The sequence below is a fragment of the Capra hircus genome, chromosome 10 (assembly GCF_001704415.2).
Source record: "Capra hircus breed San Clemente chromosome 10, ASM170441v1, whole genome shotgun sequence".
Classification (NCBI taxonomy): Eukaryota; Metazoa; Chordata; class Mammalia; order Artiodactyla; family Bovidae; genus Capra; species Capra hircus.
In genome coordinates, this window is record NC_030817.1 from 49,159,063 (window position 1) to 49,175,703 (window position 16,641).

At 39.8% G+C, this 16,641-nt stretch overlaps 1 protein-coding gene across 2 annotated transcripts in view; it reads left to right on the forward strand.

Moving 5' to 3' along the window:
• TEX9 (testis expressed 9) overlaps positions 1-16,641 on the forward strand; it is an 89,260-nt gene that overhangs the window by 43,729 nt on the left and 28,890 nt on the right. The window contains exon 10 of one of the 2 annotated variants that reach the window (XM_005685729.3): positions 9,716-9,850. The exons of the other annotated variant lie outside the window; for it this stretch is intronic. Within the exon in view, the coding sequence (XP_005685786.1) occupies positions 9,716-9,850 (135 nt within the window). The remainder of the gene's footprint in view (positions 1-9,715; positions 9,851-16,641) is intronic. 2 annotated transcript variants of the gene reach the window in all.

The window sequence follows — 16,641 nt, forward strand, 5'->3', positions numbered from 1 at the left end:
CCCCCAAGAGAGCTCATTCAGATCTGTTTCCCTGGGACTTCCACCACCAGTGTCGTTGCCTTCATGGTGAGTCATAGTTGACCTCAGACCCCTTGGTATGTGTAGCCTGGGTTCCTGTTGAGGTACTGCTCTTTGCAGGATCCCAGTGCATGTGAGACCTTGTGTTCACCCTCCAGAGTAGAATCTCTGTTTTCCCCAGCCCTGTGGATCTCCTACACTCCTGAAGTCCTGCTGGCCTTTAAGACTATGCCCCAAGGGTTCTTCCACCCAGTGCCAGACCCTCAGATTGTATTTGAGGGCTATTTTATGTAGAAACATTCCTGTGTAGCCTTTGTAGGTTTAATATTTTTTGGTGTGTTGTTGTTAGTATAGGTGTCTGCCACTTCTTTCTTTTGTGTATGCTGGCAGTTATCCCCTTTATAGGAGGTGTGACTTAAGTTGCGGTAACCAGCATCTGCACTGGATGTTGAGCAGGGCCTCCCTTGTGCTCTGTTGTTGCTGCCCTGTCAGAGGTGGATTCTGTTCCATAGTTGTTGGATTAGAGGTCCCCAGGTCTGTTTCTTAGGTGTGTTTTTGATCTGCATATGTGAGAAATTGGAATTGGAGCATTCCCACTGGGAGGGAAGCCACTGAGTATTGCTCCTCTGGAGCTGTTCACCAGTGGGTGTGGGCTGTTATGTCATTCCTGTTGTATGAGCTCTCAGATTACACTGCTGTTGGCACTGCTCTGGGCCCCTTAACCGTGGATATGCTGGTAGTTGGCCCTAGTGTCTGTCAGATGTTATTTTCACCAGGCCACCAGCATAGATCCATTGAAGTCAGGTCCCAGGATGCAGTTATCATGGATATGGATCCACTGTAGGCACAATGGGGGCAGTTCATCCTCTGGCCTAGCCCAGCCCCCACGTATATATGCTCACAAAGTGTAAAGCTGCTAAAGGTAAGACCTGTCTTGGCTGCAGGAGTACTCATTATCCATTCAGATGTTCTGTAAGTACTTAGTTTACAAAGGCTGTTGTGGTGGTGTCAGTTCTAGGTTGCCCAGCTGGGAGGAGAGGTTTCACTTTTTGTTCCTTAGTTGCACAGCTCCTGGGGCCCAGCTGTAGTTTGAGCCCCACCTCTGCATGTGGGCCCCCACAGGAGTCTGCTCCTGAGGCTGCCCCAGAACTCAGGAATCCACCTTGGTGAGGAAGGGGTGTGGAGGCATCAGCAGCTGGAGTTGCTGGAGCCCCAGTGGGGACGAGGGGCTCAGAGGGAAGCTGGCAACCTTGGCATGAGAGAGCTGGCCCCAGCCAGAGCCCTTGTAGTGCCTTGAGAGGAACGGCTGGTGCCTCAGGAGAGAGGTGCCCCACCCCTCTCGCATCACTCAACAATGACGCCTCTCTTCAGTGTTTCCTCCACAAGCATTCCAGGTTGTGGATTTCCTCACTCCTGTCCCCTCAGACCATCTCCCTGCAACTAACTAGAGTCCTCTCCCCAGGTTTCGTCTCTAAATGCCAAGTTCCAGCACCAAACCCCTGTCTGCCCTGTAGGTCTCACTCTGTCCTGCCTGCCCCAGACTGTTGCTCTGCTTTCCTTTGAATAGCACCCGAAGCTCCCCTTCTTTCCCATCTGATTTCCCCAACAATAAGGGGGCTTCATCAGGTGCAGGAATCTCTCTTCTGCTTTAGCTCCCCACCCAGAGGCGCTGGTCCTGTCCCTCTTCCTCTGCTCTTCCTTTTCCTGTCTTTCTTTTGTCCTGCCTGGTTATGTGGGGATCTTTCGTGTCCTTTTAGGTGTCTGAGGTCCTCTGCTAGTGTTCAGCTAGTGCTTTGTGAGAATTGTTCCATTTATAGATGATTCTTAATGCATTTGGAGAGAGAGAAACTCCACATTCTCCTATTCCTCCATCTTGACTGTCTTTTGTCATCTTTTTACTTTTAAAAGTAAAAGTCTCTACTGAAAATGAGTTTGTTACAGAAACCACATAATTGACTTTTGCTTCTTTATCCACTCTGACAGCCTTTGTCTCTTATTGGAATGTTTAGTTCATTTACATTGATACAGTTTTTTGGTGTTTGGATTTAAATTTGCTATCTTCCTATTTGTTTCCTATTTTTCCCAACTGTTCTTTGTTACTTTTTCATCCTTTGAATTGAATATTTTTTAGTATTCCATTTTTCTCCAACATTAGCTATAGCTAGGTTTAGATTTAAGGTTTACAATATACATATTTAACATATTACAGTCTACCTTCAAATCGTGTCATAGTATTTCACATACAACGTAACACTCTCACAGTATACTCCATCTGCTTCTTTTGTGGTCATACGTTTATCTTTAAATGCCATACATCACACAATATTTTCTCTTTTAACAGCATTTATATTTTAAAGAGATGAAGATATTTGCCATTTCTTATATTCTTCACTCTAGATGTTTTTCCATACTTCTGCTTGAAATAAGTACCTTTTGTCTTTGTTTTGAAATAACTGCCTTTTCAATTTTTGTGGTGCCAGTTAGCTAGTCACTACTTCTCTTTTTGTTTCTCTGTAAAAGACTGTTTTTCCTTACCTAAAGAAAAAAACCTTTTTGTTTTGAAGTGATTATAGATTCACATAAAGTTGCAGAAACAGTACAGAGAAGTCCTGTGTGCCATTCACTCAGTTTCCCTCAAGGCTAATACCTAACATAATTGCACAGCATTAAAATGAGGAAACTGACATTGGTACAATCCGTAGACCTTATTTAGATTTTCTCAGTTTTTCTATGCACTTGTGTGTTTTTGAGCACTTTAATTTTTGAAGGGTATTTTTCACAAGGTATAGAATTATCAATTGACTGTTTTGTTTTTTGTTTTCTTTGTTTAAAGATATACTCTGATTTATATGTTGCATAGTTTGTGACTAAAAGTCCAGAGTAATTCTTTTCGTTCTATTTTTGTAGGCGGTGTGTCTTTTTTCTCTGTTTTTAAGACACTCTCTTTGTTGGTGGTTTTCAGCCATGTCATAATGATGTGCTTTCTCAGTTTTCTCAGTATGGAGTTTGTATTCTGCCTGAAGTTTGTTGAGCTTTTTTCCCCTAACTTGTTTTTAAGTAAGTTTTATTTATTTTTGGTTGTTCTGGGTCTTCATTGCTGTGTGGGCACTTCTCTAGTTGCAGTAAGTGGGGGCTACTTTTTGTTGCAGTGCATGGACTTCTCATTGCAGTGGTTTTTCTTGTTGCAGAGCACCAGGCCCTAGGCATGCAGGCTTCAGTAGTTGTGGCATGTGGGCTCAATAATTGCAGCTCTTGGGCTCTAGAGTACAGGCTCAGTAGTTGGTGGCTCATGGGCTTAGCTGCCCTCTGGCATGTGGGATCTTCCTGGACCAGGGATTGAACCCATGTCTCCTGCATTGGTAGGTATTCTTAACCACTGAGCTACCAGGGAAGCCCTTGTTAAGCTTTTTGAATCTGTGGGTTCCTACCTCGCTCCCCCACTTGAGACTATAATTATACTTCTGTTAAATTATTTGATATTTCCACATTAATAATATCAATGATATGTATCTTACTGATGAGCTGTTTTTAGCCTCATTTTCCTTATGTTCTTTATTTGGATAGTCTATTGCTGTATCTTCGGTAGGTTACTGATTTTTTCTTTGTGGTGTCTGTTAGTGTTAGTTGCTCAGTTGTGTCTGACTCTTTGTGACACCATAGACTGTAGCCCGCCAGGCTCATCTGTCCATGAAATTCTCCAGGTGAGAATAGTGGAGTGGGTTACCATCTCCTACTCCAGGGGATCTTCCTGACCCAGGGATTGAACCCAGGTCTCTTGCATTGCAGGCAGATTCTTTACTGTCTGAGCTACCTGTAATGTCTAGTATGCCCCTATACCTAAGCAGAGATGCTCATTTTTTATATTCATCTATAGAAGTTCCATTTGATTTTCCTTTGCATCTTCAATTTATCTTCTCATTAAATTAATGTTTTGCTTTAATCACTTATGTATAATTAAAATAGCTCTTTGACAGTCTTGTTAGCTGGACCCATTATATTTCTCACTTATAAATTTGTTTCTATGGACTGATTTTTTTTCTTCTGGCTATTGGTCATATTTTCCTGCTTCTTGGCTTGGTTAGTGCTTTTTTACTGAATGCTACTGTTGAATGATTCTATTTAGTGTGCTTTTTGAAGGCAGTGTTGGATTTTTACAGGTTATTTGCCAGTTTAATCCTTTTGAGGCCTGTTTTTAAGTTTTACAAGAGTGTGTCTAGAGCAGCCTTCAGAGATAGTTCAACTCTACCCTTAATGCTTCCCCTAAAGAGACCTTTCATGATCTCCACCAAATAGCCAAGGTGATCACTGGGGACTGTCCATTCTGGCTAGTTAGAGCTCAGATGTCTTCCCGCCCTGTATGATCTATGGGATTTGCTGTATTTACAGCTCCCCACTTGTTTTTTGTCTGGCCTTGTTGGGTTTCCATGTATTAAGGTGTGGCCTAGCCCACAGTAGACTCAGGGGACCTCCTATGTAGATGTGTGAAGCGCTGTCCTAATGTAGTTCCTCCTTACTTGAACCTTCATATAAATTCCCAGCTGCTTCAGTCTCCTCAACTCTGATCTGTTTCCTCAACTCAATGGACCTCTGGACTCTTTTTGCATTTTCTCTTCCCTGTAGGTACTGTGTGAAAATTGTCTCCCAGAAGAATTCTGGGGTGATTGTAAAACTCATTTGTTTCCCTTTTCTCAGGAATCACAACCCTACTGTTTTCCAGTATCTGTAAATAGTTATTTAACATATCTTAATCATTATTTCTAGCTGTTTACCATGCCTTTTTATGTTAGCTATTTATTATTTCTTCATGGCTGGAAGACTTAATCTCAGTTTTATTTTGTTTTTTGGTTAAAATAAAGTTGCTGGTACACTCCACAAGTTTCTCTGATTGTGAATATGTTATATTAACACTCCTATTAACATTAGTAACTCACGTTTTAAAAAAAAGCCTGCCCTTTAGTTACCTTGCTTCAGGTAAAATTGATCTCTGTGTCGTTTCCTAAACCTGCTTTCTTCTTTTCTGCTTTCATAATAAAAACTCCTCAAAAGCATTTTCTCACCTCCTTCAAGTCATTTCCTTATCTTGCAAAGAAAGCTTTTTTGCATTTTTGCCTATATGTGTCCTGAAAATCATGATATGAATGGTACCTTGGCTTGGTTTAATATTTGTATATCTATCATATATATATAATAATAGTGTAGTCTTGTTTTTATATATTTTATTACATAGCTCTATGCCTTCCCCCATGTTTTTTATATCCTTCTTCCCCAGCTTAGGTTCCATGGTACATGACTTAGTTATCTATGGAATATATTCTTAATTTCCCTGCTACTGCTGTGTGGCAAAACCCAACCTAATCCCCCCCATACTCCCTGCCTAAGTGTACAGCCAAACAGATTGGTGCTACTTTAATTTTATTTATAAATATCAAGTGTAGTGCTGTTTTCCTCTCCTACTTTCTGAGAAGTCAGTTTCCTCTCCCATTGTCAGAGCTGATTATTAAACGGGTATCTTTTCCCCTCATGTATCCAGTGCCTCTTTCAATGTTACCATTCTCAGTTCATGACTTTTCCCCCCTATTTTACTAAGAAAACAGCAAATTTTACTGTCAGTCTCTTGGTCTCTGTACCCTCATCTACTCTGCTTTCCCCCTCATTATGATTAATTACTCCCTCTTTTGTTTAAAGCTTATCACCTCACTGTACACTGGATCCCATACGGTCTCTGTTACTCAAGGACTTTGCTCCTATGATTATCCTATCTTTCTTTCTCTTGCAAAAATCAAATTTACTCTATACAATTATTTGCATTAGCATACAAACATGCCATAGGATCTCCATGTTGGAGTATCCAAGGCTCAGTCCTTGACTCTCTTCTCTGTCTTCATCCAGTTCTGGGATACGTCATTCATTTCCAAGGCTTGGTATACCATCCATATGTTCATCACTTCCACATTTCCACTTCTTGCTGTGATCTTTCTTTGAGCCCCAGGCCCTATGTGTTCTCAGTTCCTCTGAACTTGTGTATCCATAGTTCCACATCTGCAGATTCAACCAGCAGTAGACCATGTATTACTGTAGTATTTACTATTGAAGTTTCTACATGTGAATGGATCCACATAGTTGAAACCCATGTTGTTCAAGGGTTAACTGCAATCCTTAGAAAAACTTAGATCAACACACACACACACACACACACACACACACACACACACACCCCCACCCACCCACCCAGCCACCCACCCACCCTACTAAAACACTCCAGAGACTTCATGTCATTCAGAATAAAATCCAAACTTTGAGGTAGGGTTTACAAGGTCTATCTAATATCTCCCTGGCTGTTTGTGCGATCTCAAGGCCTAAAACTGCATGTGTCACTCATCTGAAGCCACACTGACCTTTGAATGTGATCTTTGAATATGTCACATGGATTTCTACCTCAGGGTCTTAGTCTTATTTGTTCCTCCAGATCTAGACATGAATCATTCCCTCATTTGGACGCCTTCCCCTATCCGCTATATCTTAAATAATTATGTCCCTTACCCATTGCTCTGTCCTCTTTTTTTTTTTTTCTTTTTTCTTTTTTCTTGGCCATGCCAAACTGTTTGTGGGATCTTAGTTCCCTGATCAAGGATTAAACATAGGCCCATGGCAGTGGAAACAGAGTCCTAACCACCAGACTGCCAGGAAATTCCCTACTCTGTCCTCTTACCCTTTTTCTTCATAGGCCTTATTACTATAAGATGTTACATATGAGTATGTAGGTATGTGTTTATCATCTGTATCTTCCTCTAGAGTGCAGAGAGTAGAATTTTGGTTAATTATCATGTGTTCATCATGTAGTAGTGTTGCTGTTGTGTTAGTCGCTCAGTCATGTCCAACTCTTTGCAGCACCTTGGGCTATAACTCTTTGCAGCACCTTGGGCTATAGCCTGCTATCCTCCCCAGTCCGTGGAATTCTCCAGGCAAGAATACTGGAGTGGGCAGCCATTCCTTCTCCAGGGGATCTTCCTGATGCAGGGATCAAACCCAGGTCTCCTGCATTTCGGGCAGATTCTTTACTGTCTGAGCTATCAGGGATGCCCCATCATGTAGTATAATACCTGGCAGTTTAGTAAGTGCTTGATAAATGTGTTGAATAAATAAAACCTATTAGACATATATATTACTCCCAATTGCAGATGTAGAAACTGAATTGATCACAGCTGTCAGGTTTTTTAATTCCAAATTTATTGTGTTTTGAACCTCAGCCACTTGTTTCTAGATCCTTGTCTGATCATTTATTTGTCCTTATCTGATTATTCCTCATCTGAATTACCGTGGCTGTGTGACTCTTGAAGCATTTGCTATATTTGACTTGTACTTTGGTTACCAAGGACTTCCCTGATAGCTCAGTTGGTAAAGAATTCACCTGCAATTTGGAGACTGGGTTTGATCCCTGGGTTGGGAAGATACCCTGGAGAAGGAAAAAGCTACCACTCCAGTATTCTGGCCTAGAGAATTCCATGGACTTTATAGTCCATGGGGGTCCCAAAGAGTGGAACCCGACTGAGCGACTTTCCCTTCACTTGGTTACCAGTGTATACCTCTTTTTTGCACTCTGCCAGTGCCTTATGAATGCATTAAAAATTATGGAACAATCACAAATTATTTCTTCTTGGATATCTTAGTATTTGAGTTTTAAAGTTAGACTTGATTTTCTATAAGCTATCCAGCTTTTTCTTTTAAAGTTAGTGTAAAATTCAGGACTTGTGATTTTCTAAAATTTTTCTTTAGCAACATGTAAACTTCTTAATTTATAGGGTAATAATAGGCTTGTTTTAGGAGAGAGTTTTCATCTTAAAAATACTCAATAATTACATTGATATCTTGTCTGTACTTTCTTTTATTTTTTTTTCCATTATGTTCCCTCAGTTCTCTCAGCTGCTTTTATTTTTTTATTTTTTAAATTTTAAAATCTTTAATTCTTACTTTTATAAAAAGCACTTAAGCATAGCTGAAAACAGAAAGCTTTTCAAGTTTTTGATAAGATTAACCCTTTGCTTAGTGAATTTTCTCATATAGGAAAACTTTATTTCCTACTTTACTATTCTTCTATCCTTTTTCTTTTTCAGTTTTCCCAAGAAATGGGGCAGTATTGATACAGTATTAATTTATTGATAGAGGAACATTGAGCAAGAAAGAGAAGGGCAAAGATTGATTTCTGTATTCTTATGAGAAGAGGCTGAAATGAAGCAGCAAGAACTGTGGCCTTGATAGCTAATGAGAATCTGCCTTTTCCGTGTGAACAGAGAAGTCAGGCTGCTCTTAGTGTCGCTACCACCCACAAAGCTGTGAAGAAGGCTGGTGAGAGCAGATGGTATCCAGACACAGTTTGATTTGTTTAGAAACCTGCATAAAGAGCAGCATGTGTTTTGTTTTGTTTTCCTCTTAATTACTCAGAGCCAAGGAGATCAGTTTTCAAATAAAACATAGTGATATAGCCAGGAGAAAAAATTAGAAGAAAACAGACAACTCTGTTATTAACCGCATCATTTCAATTCCATGATATTTATTATCTGCTTTGTATAATGTGATGTACTAGGCATTGTAGGGCATGCAAAGTAGAGTGAGTTAAGTATTACAAAATAAATTCAGTTCCGTAAACATGGTATTATTGCTTTTTATTTGCCCCGAAGTGCTGGGAACATAGAAATTAAAGTAGTTCCTATCCTCGAGGAGCTTACAGGATAGTGAGGGCGGGGAATTAAGTAAATGGAGAGTTTCAGTTCTACACAAGCAGGCACTATGATCTATGTATCAGTGTGCCATAGAATCTCTGGAGAAAGGGTACTTCATCCAGCCTGAGAAGGTAGTGAGGAAAGGCTCCTGGGAGAAGGTACAACCCTAGTGTATAGCCCTAACTGAGGGTTAAAGATGAATAGGTGTTAGCCAGTTAAAAATGAGGGTGGAGAGAAATCAGGACAGAAGGAAGAGCATGAGCAAAAGGTTAGAGGCAAGAAACATCATGACTCTTCAGGAGAGATCCAAGCAAGTACTGCCCATAGAACGGAAGGTAACATTTGTAGGAGTAGATGGATGGAATTTGGAGTTTATCCTATATGTTCATGTTTCTTCCTGTGTGGCCTGTAGATTCTTCAACAGCAGCTCTTAGTCTGTTTGAAGAAATGCTAGTCTAAACCCACACCAGGCTGTGAAAAAAATCCTTAAAATCTGTTGTTTTTGCTCGGAATTGGGGTTTTCTTATCTGGCTAACGTAGAATGCTCTGTATTTAACAGATATTAATTAAATGATATATTTTATCAGGTTTACACAAGCACAGTATTAATGAGAAAATTTATGTCTTAAATTGGTGTTTTGGGAGGTTTCCAAGAGAACTATGGTTATAAAAAGTTGTTTATAAAGTAAATACAGAAGAAACGTATACTATATCTTGGGATCAGTAAAAAGAGGCAGAAGATTCCAAACAAAAAGCAATCTGAAAGTCTGATTTGTTACTATATCTTTAAGGATATGTTTTCCTAAAACCAGTTCAGCGTGGGAATTCCCTGAAACCTCTATCATTCAGTGTTCAGTCTCTTGCTGTGTATGTGTGTGTGTATAATTTAGGAGAAAGCAAGGAATATAGAAATGCAAAGTATTGAAAATATCAGAGAATTTATATTTATAAATGTTTTATCTATCTCTTTTGCTGTACAGGAATTAGAGAATAAAACAAGACTACAAAAACAGGCTGTTGCTAGTCAAAGTGCCATGGAAGTTCGCTTGAATAGAGCTCTAGAAGAAGCAGAAAAGTATAAACTAGAGTTAAGTAAACTAAGGCAAAATAACAAGGTATGGAAAAACGGAATAGTTTTGTTAGTGATCACCTTTCGTAACTTCCTTTTTTATGCAACACTCAAAAGTAATAGTTTTTATTTTTTTAATATAAATTTATTTATTTTAATTGGAAGTTAATTTCTTTACAATATTGTATTGGTTTTGCCGTACATCAACATGAATCCACCACAGGTATATGTCATGGTGAACATATCTTTTCAAAGAGACGCACTCATTAAGAATATGTATATTTCTGGTAAGTTAGCTTTATATTGTTTGGACTAGCACCATCATTAGGTGATAGCACAACTCTTTGGAGGAGGCATTCATTTTTGCCTCCAACAGATCCTTATCGTGTGCCCATATTACCTGCCAGACACTGGGGGAATAAATGGTGGAAAAATGTTTCTTGTCTCTCAAGTCTTAAATCCTTCTCTGAACATGTTTTCCAATATATATAACACAAGGGGCTATATTACCAAGGCACTGGTTATCAAACTTGAGCACATACTAGAATTACCTGGAGGGCTTATTAAAACAGATTCCTGGGTCCCACCCACAGATTTTATTATTCAGTAGTATGGGGTGAGACTTGAGAATATGTGAAGTTTTTTAATTTTATTGGAGTATAATTGATTTACAATGTTGTGTTAGTTTCTGCTGTACAGCAACATGAGTAATATATATATATATAAAATATCTCCACTGTTTTTTAGATTCTTTTCCCATATAGGCCGTTACAATGTATTGAGTAGGGTTCCTTGAGCTAATAGGAGGTTCTTATTAGTTATCTATTTCATATATAGTAGTATGTATATGTCAGTCCCAGTCTACCAGTTTATCCCTTCCCCACGCCTTACTTCCTCATTACCATAAATTTGTTTTCTAGATCTGTGACTCAGTTTCAGTCTTATAGATAAGTTCATTTGTTCCCTTAGATTCTGCATACGAGTGATATCATATGATATTTGTCTTTGTGTGTTTGCTTACTTTACTCAGTATGATAATCTCTAGGTCTGTCCATGTCACTGCAAATGGCATTATTTCATTCTTGTTTATGGCTGAGTAATATTCCATTGTATATATCTACCGCATCTTTATCCATTCCTCAGGTGATGGGTGTTTAGGTTGCTTCTTCCATGTCCTGGCTATCGTAAATAATGCTGCAGTGCACACTGGGGTGCATGTATCTTCTTTGAATTATAGTTTTCTCTGGATATGTGCCAAGGAATGGGATCATATGATAGCTCTGTTTTTAGTTTTTTGAAGAACTTCCATACTGTTTTCCACAGTGGCTGTATATATTTACCCCACCAACAGAGCAAGAGGGTTCTCTTTCCTCTACCTCCTCTCCAGCATTTATTGTTGGTACATTTTTTTGATGATGGCCATGCTGACTAGTGTGAGGTGATACCTCATTGTGGTTTTGATTTACATTTCTCTATTGATTAGTGATGATGAGCATCTTTTCATGTGCCTCTTGGCCATTTGTATGTCTTTGGACAAATGTCTATTTAGAACTTCCACTCATTAAAAAAATTTTGTTTTGATTGAACCATTTTTAAAGTCTTTATTTAATTTGTTAAAAATATTGCATCTTTTTAATTTATTTTATTTTTTTAACAATTAAAAACATTTTAATAACAGAGTGACTTGTAGGAATTGTCTTTTTTTTAAATCTTATTATTTTTTATTTATTTTTTAATTTTTTACTTTACAATACTGTATTGGTTTTGCCATATATTGACATGAATCTGCCACAGGTATACATGAGTTCCCAATCCTGAACCCCCCTCCGACCACACTCCCCATATCATCTCTCTGGGTCATCCCAGTGCACCAGCCCCAAGCATCCTATATCCTGAATCGAACCTAGACTGGCGATTCGTTTCTTACATGATAGTATACATGTTTCAATGCCATTCTCCCAAATCATCCCACCCTTTCCCTCTCCCACAGAGTCCAGAAGTCTGTTCTATACTTCTATGTCCCTTTTGCTGTCTCGCATACAGGGTTATCATTACCATCTTTCTAAATTCCATATATATGTGTTATTATACTGTATTGGTATTTTTCTTTCTGGCTTACTTCACTCTGTATAATCGGCTCCAGTTTCATCCACATCATTAGAACTGATTCAAAGTATTCCTTTTAATGGCTGAGTAATACTCCATTGTGTATATGTACCACAAGCTTTCTTATCCATTCGTCAAAAATATACAAGCAACTTATGCAGCTCAATTCCAGAAAAATAAATGACCCAATCAAAAAATGGGCCAAAGAACTAAACAGACATTTCTCTACAGAAGACGTACGGATGGCTAACAAACACATGAAAAGCTGCTCAACATCACTCATTATCAGAGAAATGCAAATCAAGACCACAATGAGGTACCATTTCACACCAGTCAGAATGGCTGCGATCCAAAAGTCTACAAGCAATAAATGCTGGAGAGGGTGTGGAGAAAAGGGAACCCTCTTACACTATTGGTGGGAATGCAAACTAGTACAGCCACTATGGAGAACAGTGTGGAGATTCCTTAAAAAACTGGAAATAGAACTGCCTTATGACTCAGCAATCCCACTGCTTGGCATACACACCAAGGAAACCAGAATTGAAAGAGACACGTGTACCCCAATGTTCATCGCAGCACTGTTTATAATAGCCAGGACATGGAAGCAACCTATTGTATCTTTTGAATATTTTTTGTGTTTCTTTTTGCCACAAGGCTTGTGGGTTGTTAGCTCCCTGACCAGGGATGGAACCTGCACCCCCTACAATGGAAGGTGAAGTCTTATCCTCTGGACTGCCAGGAAGTCCGCCCACTCATTTTTTTTTTTAATTGGATTCTTTGTTGTAAAACTACATGAGCTGTTTCTGTATTTCAGAGATTAATCCCTTGTCAGTTGCTTCATTTGCAAATATTTTCTCCTATTCTGAGGGTTGTCTTCTTGTCTGTGGTTTCCTTTGCTGTGCAAAAGGTTTTAAGCTTCATTCAGTTCAGTTCAGTTCAGTCGCTCAGTCATGTCTGACTCTTTGCAACCCCATGAATCGCAGCATGCCAGGCCTCCCTGTCCATCACCATCTCCCGGAGTTCACTCAGACTCACGTCCATCGAATTAGTGATGCCATCCAGCCATCTCATCCTCGGTAGTCTCCTTCTTCTCCTACCCCCAATCCCTCCCAGCATCAGAGTCTTTTCCAAAGAGTCAATTCGTCGCATGAGGTGGCCAAAGTACTGGAGCTTCAGCTTTAGCATCATTCTTTCCAAAAAAATCCCAGGGTTAATCTCCTTCAGAATGGACTGGTTGGATCTCCTTGCAGTCCAAGGGACTCTCAAGTCTTCTCCAACACCACAGTTCAAAAGCGTCAAATCTTCAGCGCTCAGCCTTCTTCACAGTCCAACTCTCACATCCATACATGACCACAGGAAAAACCATAGCCTTGACTAGACAGACCTTTGTTGGCAAAGTAATGTCTCTGCTTTTGAATATACTATCTAGGTTGGTCATAACTTTTATTTATTTTTGTTTTTAGTTTCATTACTATAGACGGTGAATTGAAAAAGTTCTTGGCTGCAAATTATGTCTTAAGAGTTCTCTGCCTATGTTTTCCCAGAAGAATTTTATGGTATCAAGCCTTACATTTAGTCTTTAATCTATTTTGAGTTTATTTTTGTATATGTTATTAGGGAGTGTTCTAATTTCATTCTTTTACATGTAGCTGTTTTGTTTTCCCAGCACCACTTACTGAAGAGACTGTTTTTTCTGAATTGTCGATTGTTGCTCCTTTTACATAGATTAACTGACCATAGGTGTGTGGGTTTACCTCTGGGCTTCCTATCCTGTTCCATTGGTCTATATTTCTGATTTTGTGTCTGTACCATATTGTTTTGATGGCTGTAGCTTTGTAGTATAGTCTTAAGTTAGGCAGCTTGCATTCCTCCAGCTGTTTTCTTTCTCAAGATTGCTTGGTCATTTGAGGTCTTTTGTGTTTCCATACAAACTGTAAAATTCTTTGTTCTAATTCTGTGAAAAATTGCTATTGATAATTTGATTGGGGCTGTATTGAATCTCTAGACTGCTTTAGGTAGTATAGCCATTTTCACAATATTGATTCTTCCAATCAAAGAGAATAGTATATCTCTCCATCTGTTTGTGTATCATCTTTGATATCTTTTATCAGTATTTTATAGTTTTCTTAGTACAGTTCTTTTGTCTGCTTGCTGTGCTGTGCTTAATCGTTTATTCATGTCCAACTCTTTTTGACCGCATGGACAGTAGCCCAACAGGCTCCTCTATCCATGTTTGTCTCCTTAGATAGGTACATTCCTGGATGTTTTGTTCTTTTGATGCACAGTAACTGGAATATTTTCTTTAATTTCTCTTTCATCGTTAGTATATAGGAATATAAAATATTTTTATGTATTAATTTTCTAACCTTGCAGCTTACCAAATTCATTCATGAGCTCTAGTAGTTTTCTGGTAGCATTTTAGGATTTTCTATGTATAGTGCCATGTCATTTGCAAACAGTGACAGTTTTACAATTCTTTTCCAATTTGGATTCCTTTTTTTCTTTTTCTTCTCTGATTGCCATGGCTAGGACTTCCAAAACTATGTAGAATAATAATGGCAAGAGTAGACATCTTTGTCATGTTCCTGATCTTACAGGAAATGTTTTTAGTATTCACCACTGAGAATGATATAATGGTCATCTGAGTTAAATTCACCCATTCCAGTCCATTTTAATTCGCTGTTTCCTAGAATGTCAACATTCATTCTTGCCATCTCCTGTTTGACCACTTCCAATTGGCCTTGATTCATGGACTTGACATTCCAGGTTCCTATGCAGTATTGCTCTTTACAGCATCGGACCCTGCTTCTATCACCAGTTGCATCTACAGCTGGGTATTGTTTTTGCTTTGGCTCCATCCCTTCATTCTTTCTGGAGTTATTTCTCCACTGATCTCCAGTAGCATATTGGGCACCACCAACCTGGGGAGTTCCCCTTTCAGTATCCTATCATTTTGTCTTTTCATACTGTTCATGGGGTTCTCAAGGCAAGAATACTGAAGTGGTTTGCCATTCCCTTCTCCAGTGGACCACATTCTGTCAGACCTCTCTACCATGACCCACCCGTCTTAGGAGGCCCCACACAGCATGGCTTAGTTTCATTGAGTTAGACAAGGCTGTCGTACATGTGATCAGATTGGCTAGTTTTCTGTGAGTATGGTTTCAGTGTGTCTGCCCTCTGATGCCCTCTTGCAACACCTACCGTCTTACTTGGGTTTCTTTTACCTTGTTCGTGGGGTATTTCTTCACGGCTGCTCCAGCAAAGCGCAGCCACTGCTCCTTACCTTGGATGAGGGGTATCTCCTCATGGCCACCCTTCCTGACCTTGGATGTGGAGTAGCTCCTCTCGGCCCTCCTGCACCCCCACAGCTGCCGCTCCTTGGACATGGGGTTGCTCCTCTCAGCCGCCTCCCCTGACCTCGGGCGTTGGGTAGCTCCTCTCAGTCAGCTGCCTCCCCTGACCTCGGGTGTGTGGTAGCTCATCTTGGCTGCTGCCCCTGACCTTGGACGTGGGGTAGCTCCTCTCGGCCGCTCCTATGCTGACACAGCCTGGCACTCTCGGTCACAGCCCCGACCTTGGGCGAGGGGTAGCTCCTCTCGGCCGTGCTTCTGCATGGTCCGTTGCAGCCAGCGTGCTTCACGAATGGGTGGATTTAACTCAGATGACCATTATGTCTACTACTGTGGGCAGGAATCCCTTAGAAGAAATGGAGTAGCCATCATGGTCAACAAAAGAGTCCAAAATGCAGTACTTGGATGCACTCTCAAAAACAACAGAATAATCTCTGTTTGTTTCCAAGGCAAACCATTTAATATCACGGTAATCCAAATCTATGCCCCAAACAGTGACACTGAAGAAGCTGAATTTGAACAGTTCTATGAAGACCTACAAGACCTTTTAGAACTAACACCCAAAAAAGATGTCCTTTTCATTATAGGGGACTGGAATGCAAAAGTAGGAACTCAAGAAATACCTGGAGTAACTGGCAAATTTGGCCTTGGAGTACAGAATGAAGCAGGGCAAAGGCTAATAGTTTTGCCAAGAGAATGCACTGGTCATAGCAAACACCCTTTTCCAACAACACAAGAGAAGACTCTACACATGGACATCACCAGATGGTCAACACCAAAATCAGATTGATTATATTCTTTGCAGCCAAAGATGGAGAAGCTCTATACAGTCAACAAAAACAAGACCAGGAGCTGATTGTGGCTCAGAAAATGAACTCCTTATTGCCAAATTCAGACTTAAATTGAAGAAAGTAGGGAAAACCACTAGACCATTCAGGTATGACCTAAATCAAATCCCTTAAGATTATACAGTGGAAATGAGAAATAGATTTAAGAGACTAGACCTGATAGAGTGCCTGATGAACTATGGAATGAGGTTCGTGACATTGTACAGGAGACAGGGATCAAGACCATCCCTAAGGAAAAGAAATGCAAAAAAGCAAAATGGTTGTCTGAGGAGGCCTTACAAATAGCTGTGAAAAGAAGAGAAGCGAAAAGCAAAGGAGAAAAGGAAAAATATAAGCATCCGAATGCAGAGTTCCAAAGAATAGCAGGAGAGATAAGAAAGCCTTCCTCAGTGATCAATGCAGACATAGAGGGAAACAACAGGATGGGAAAGACTAGAGATCTTTTCAAGAAAATTAGAGATATCAAGGGAACATTTCATGCAAAGATGGGCTTGATAAAGGACAGAAATGGTATGGACCTCACTGAAGCAGAA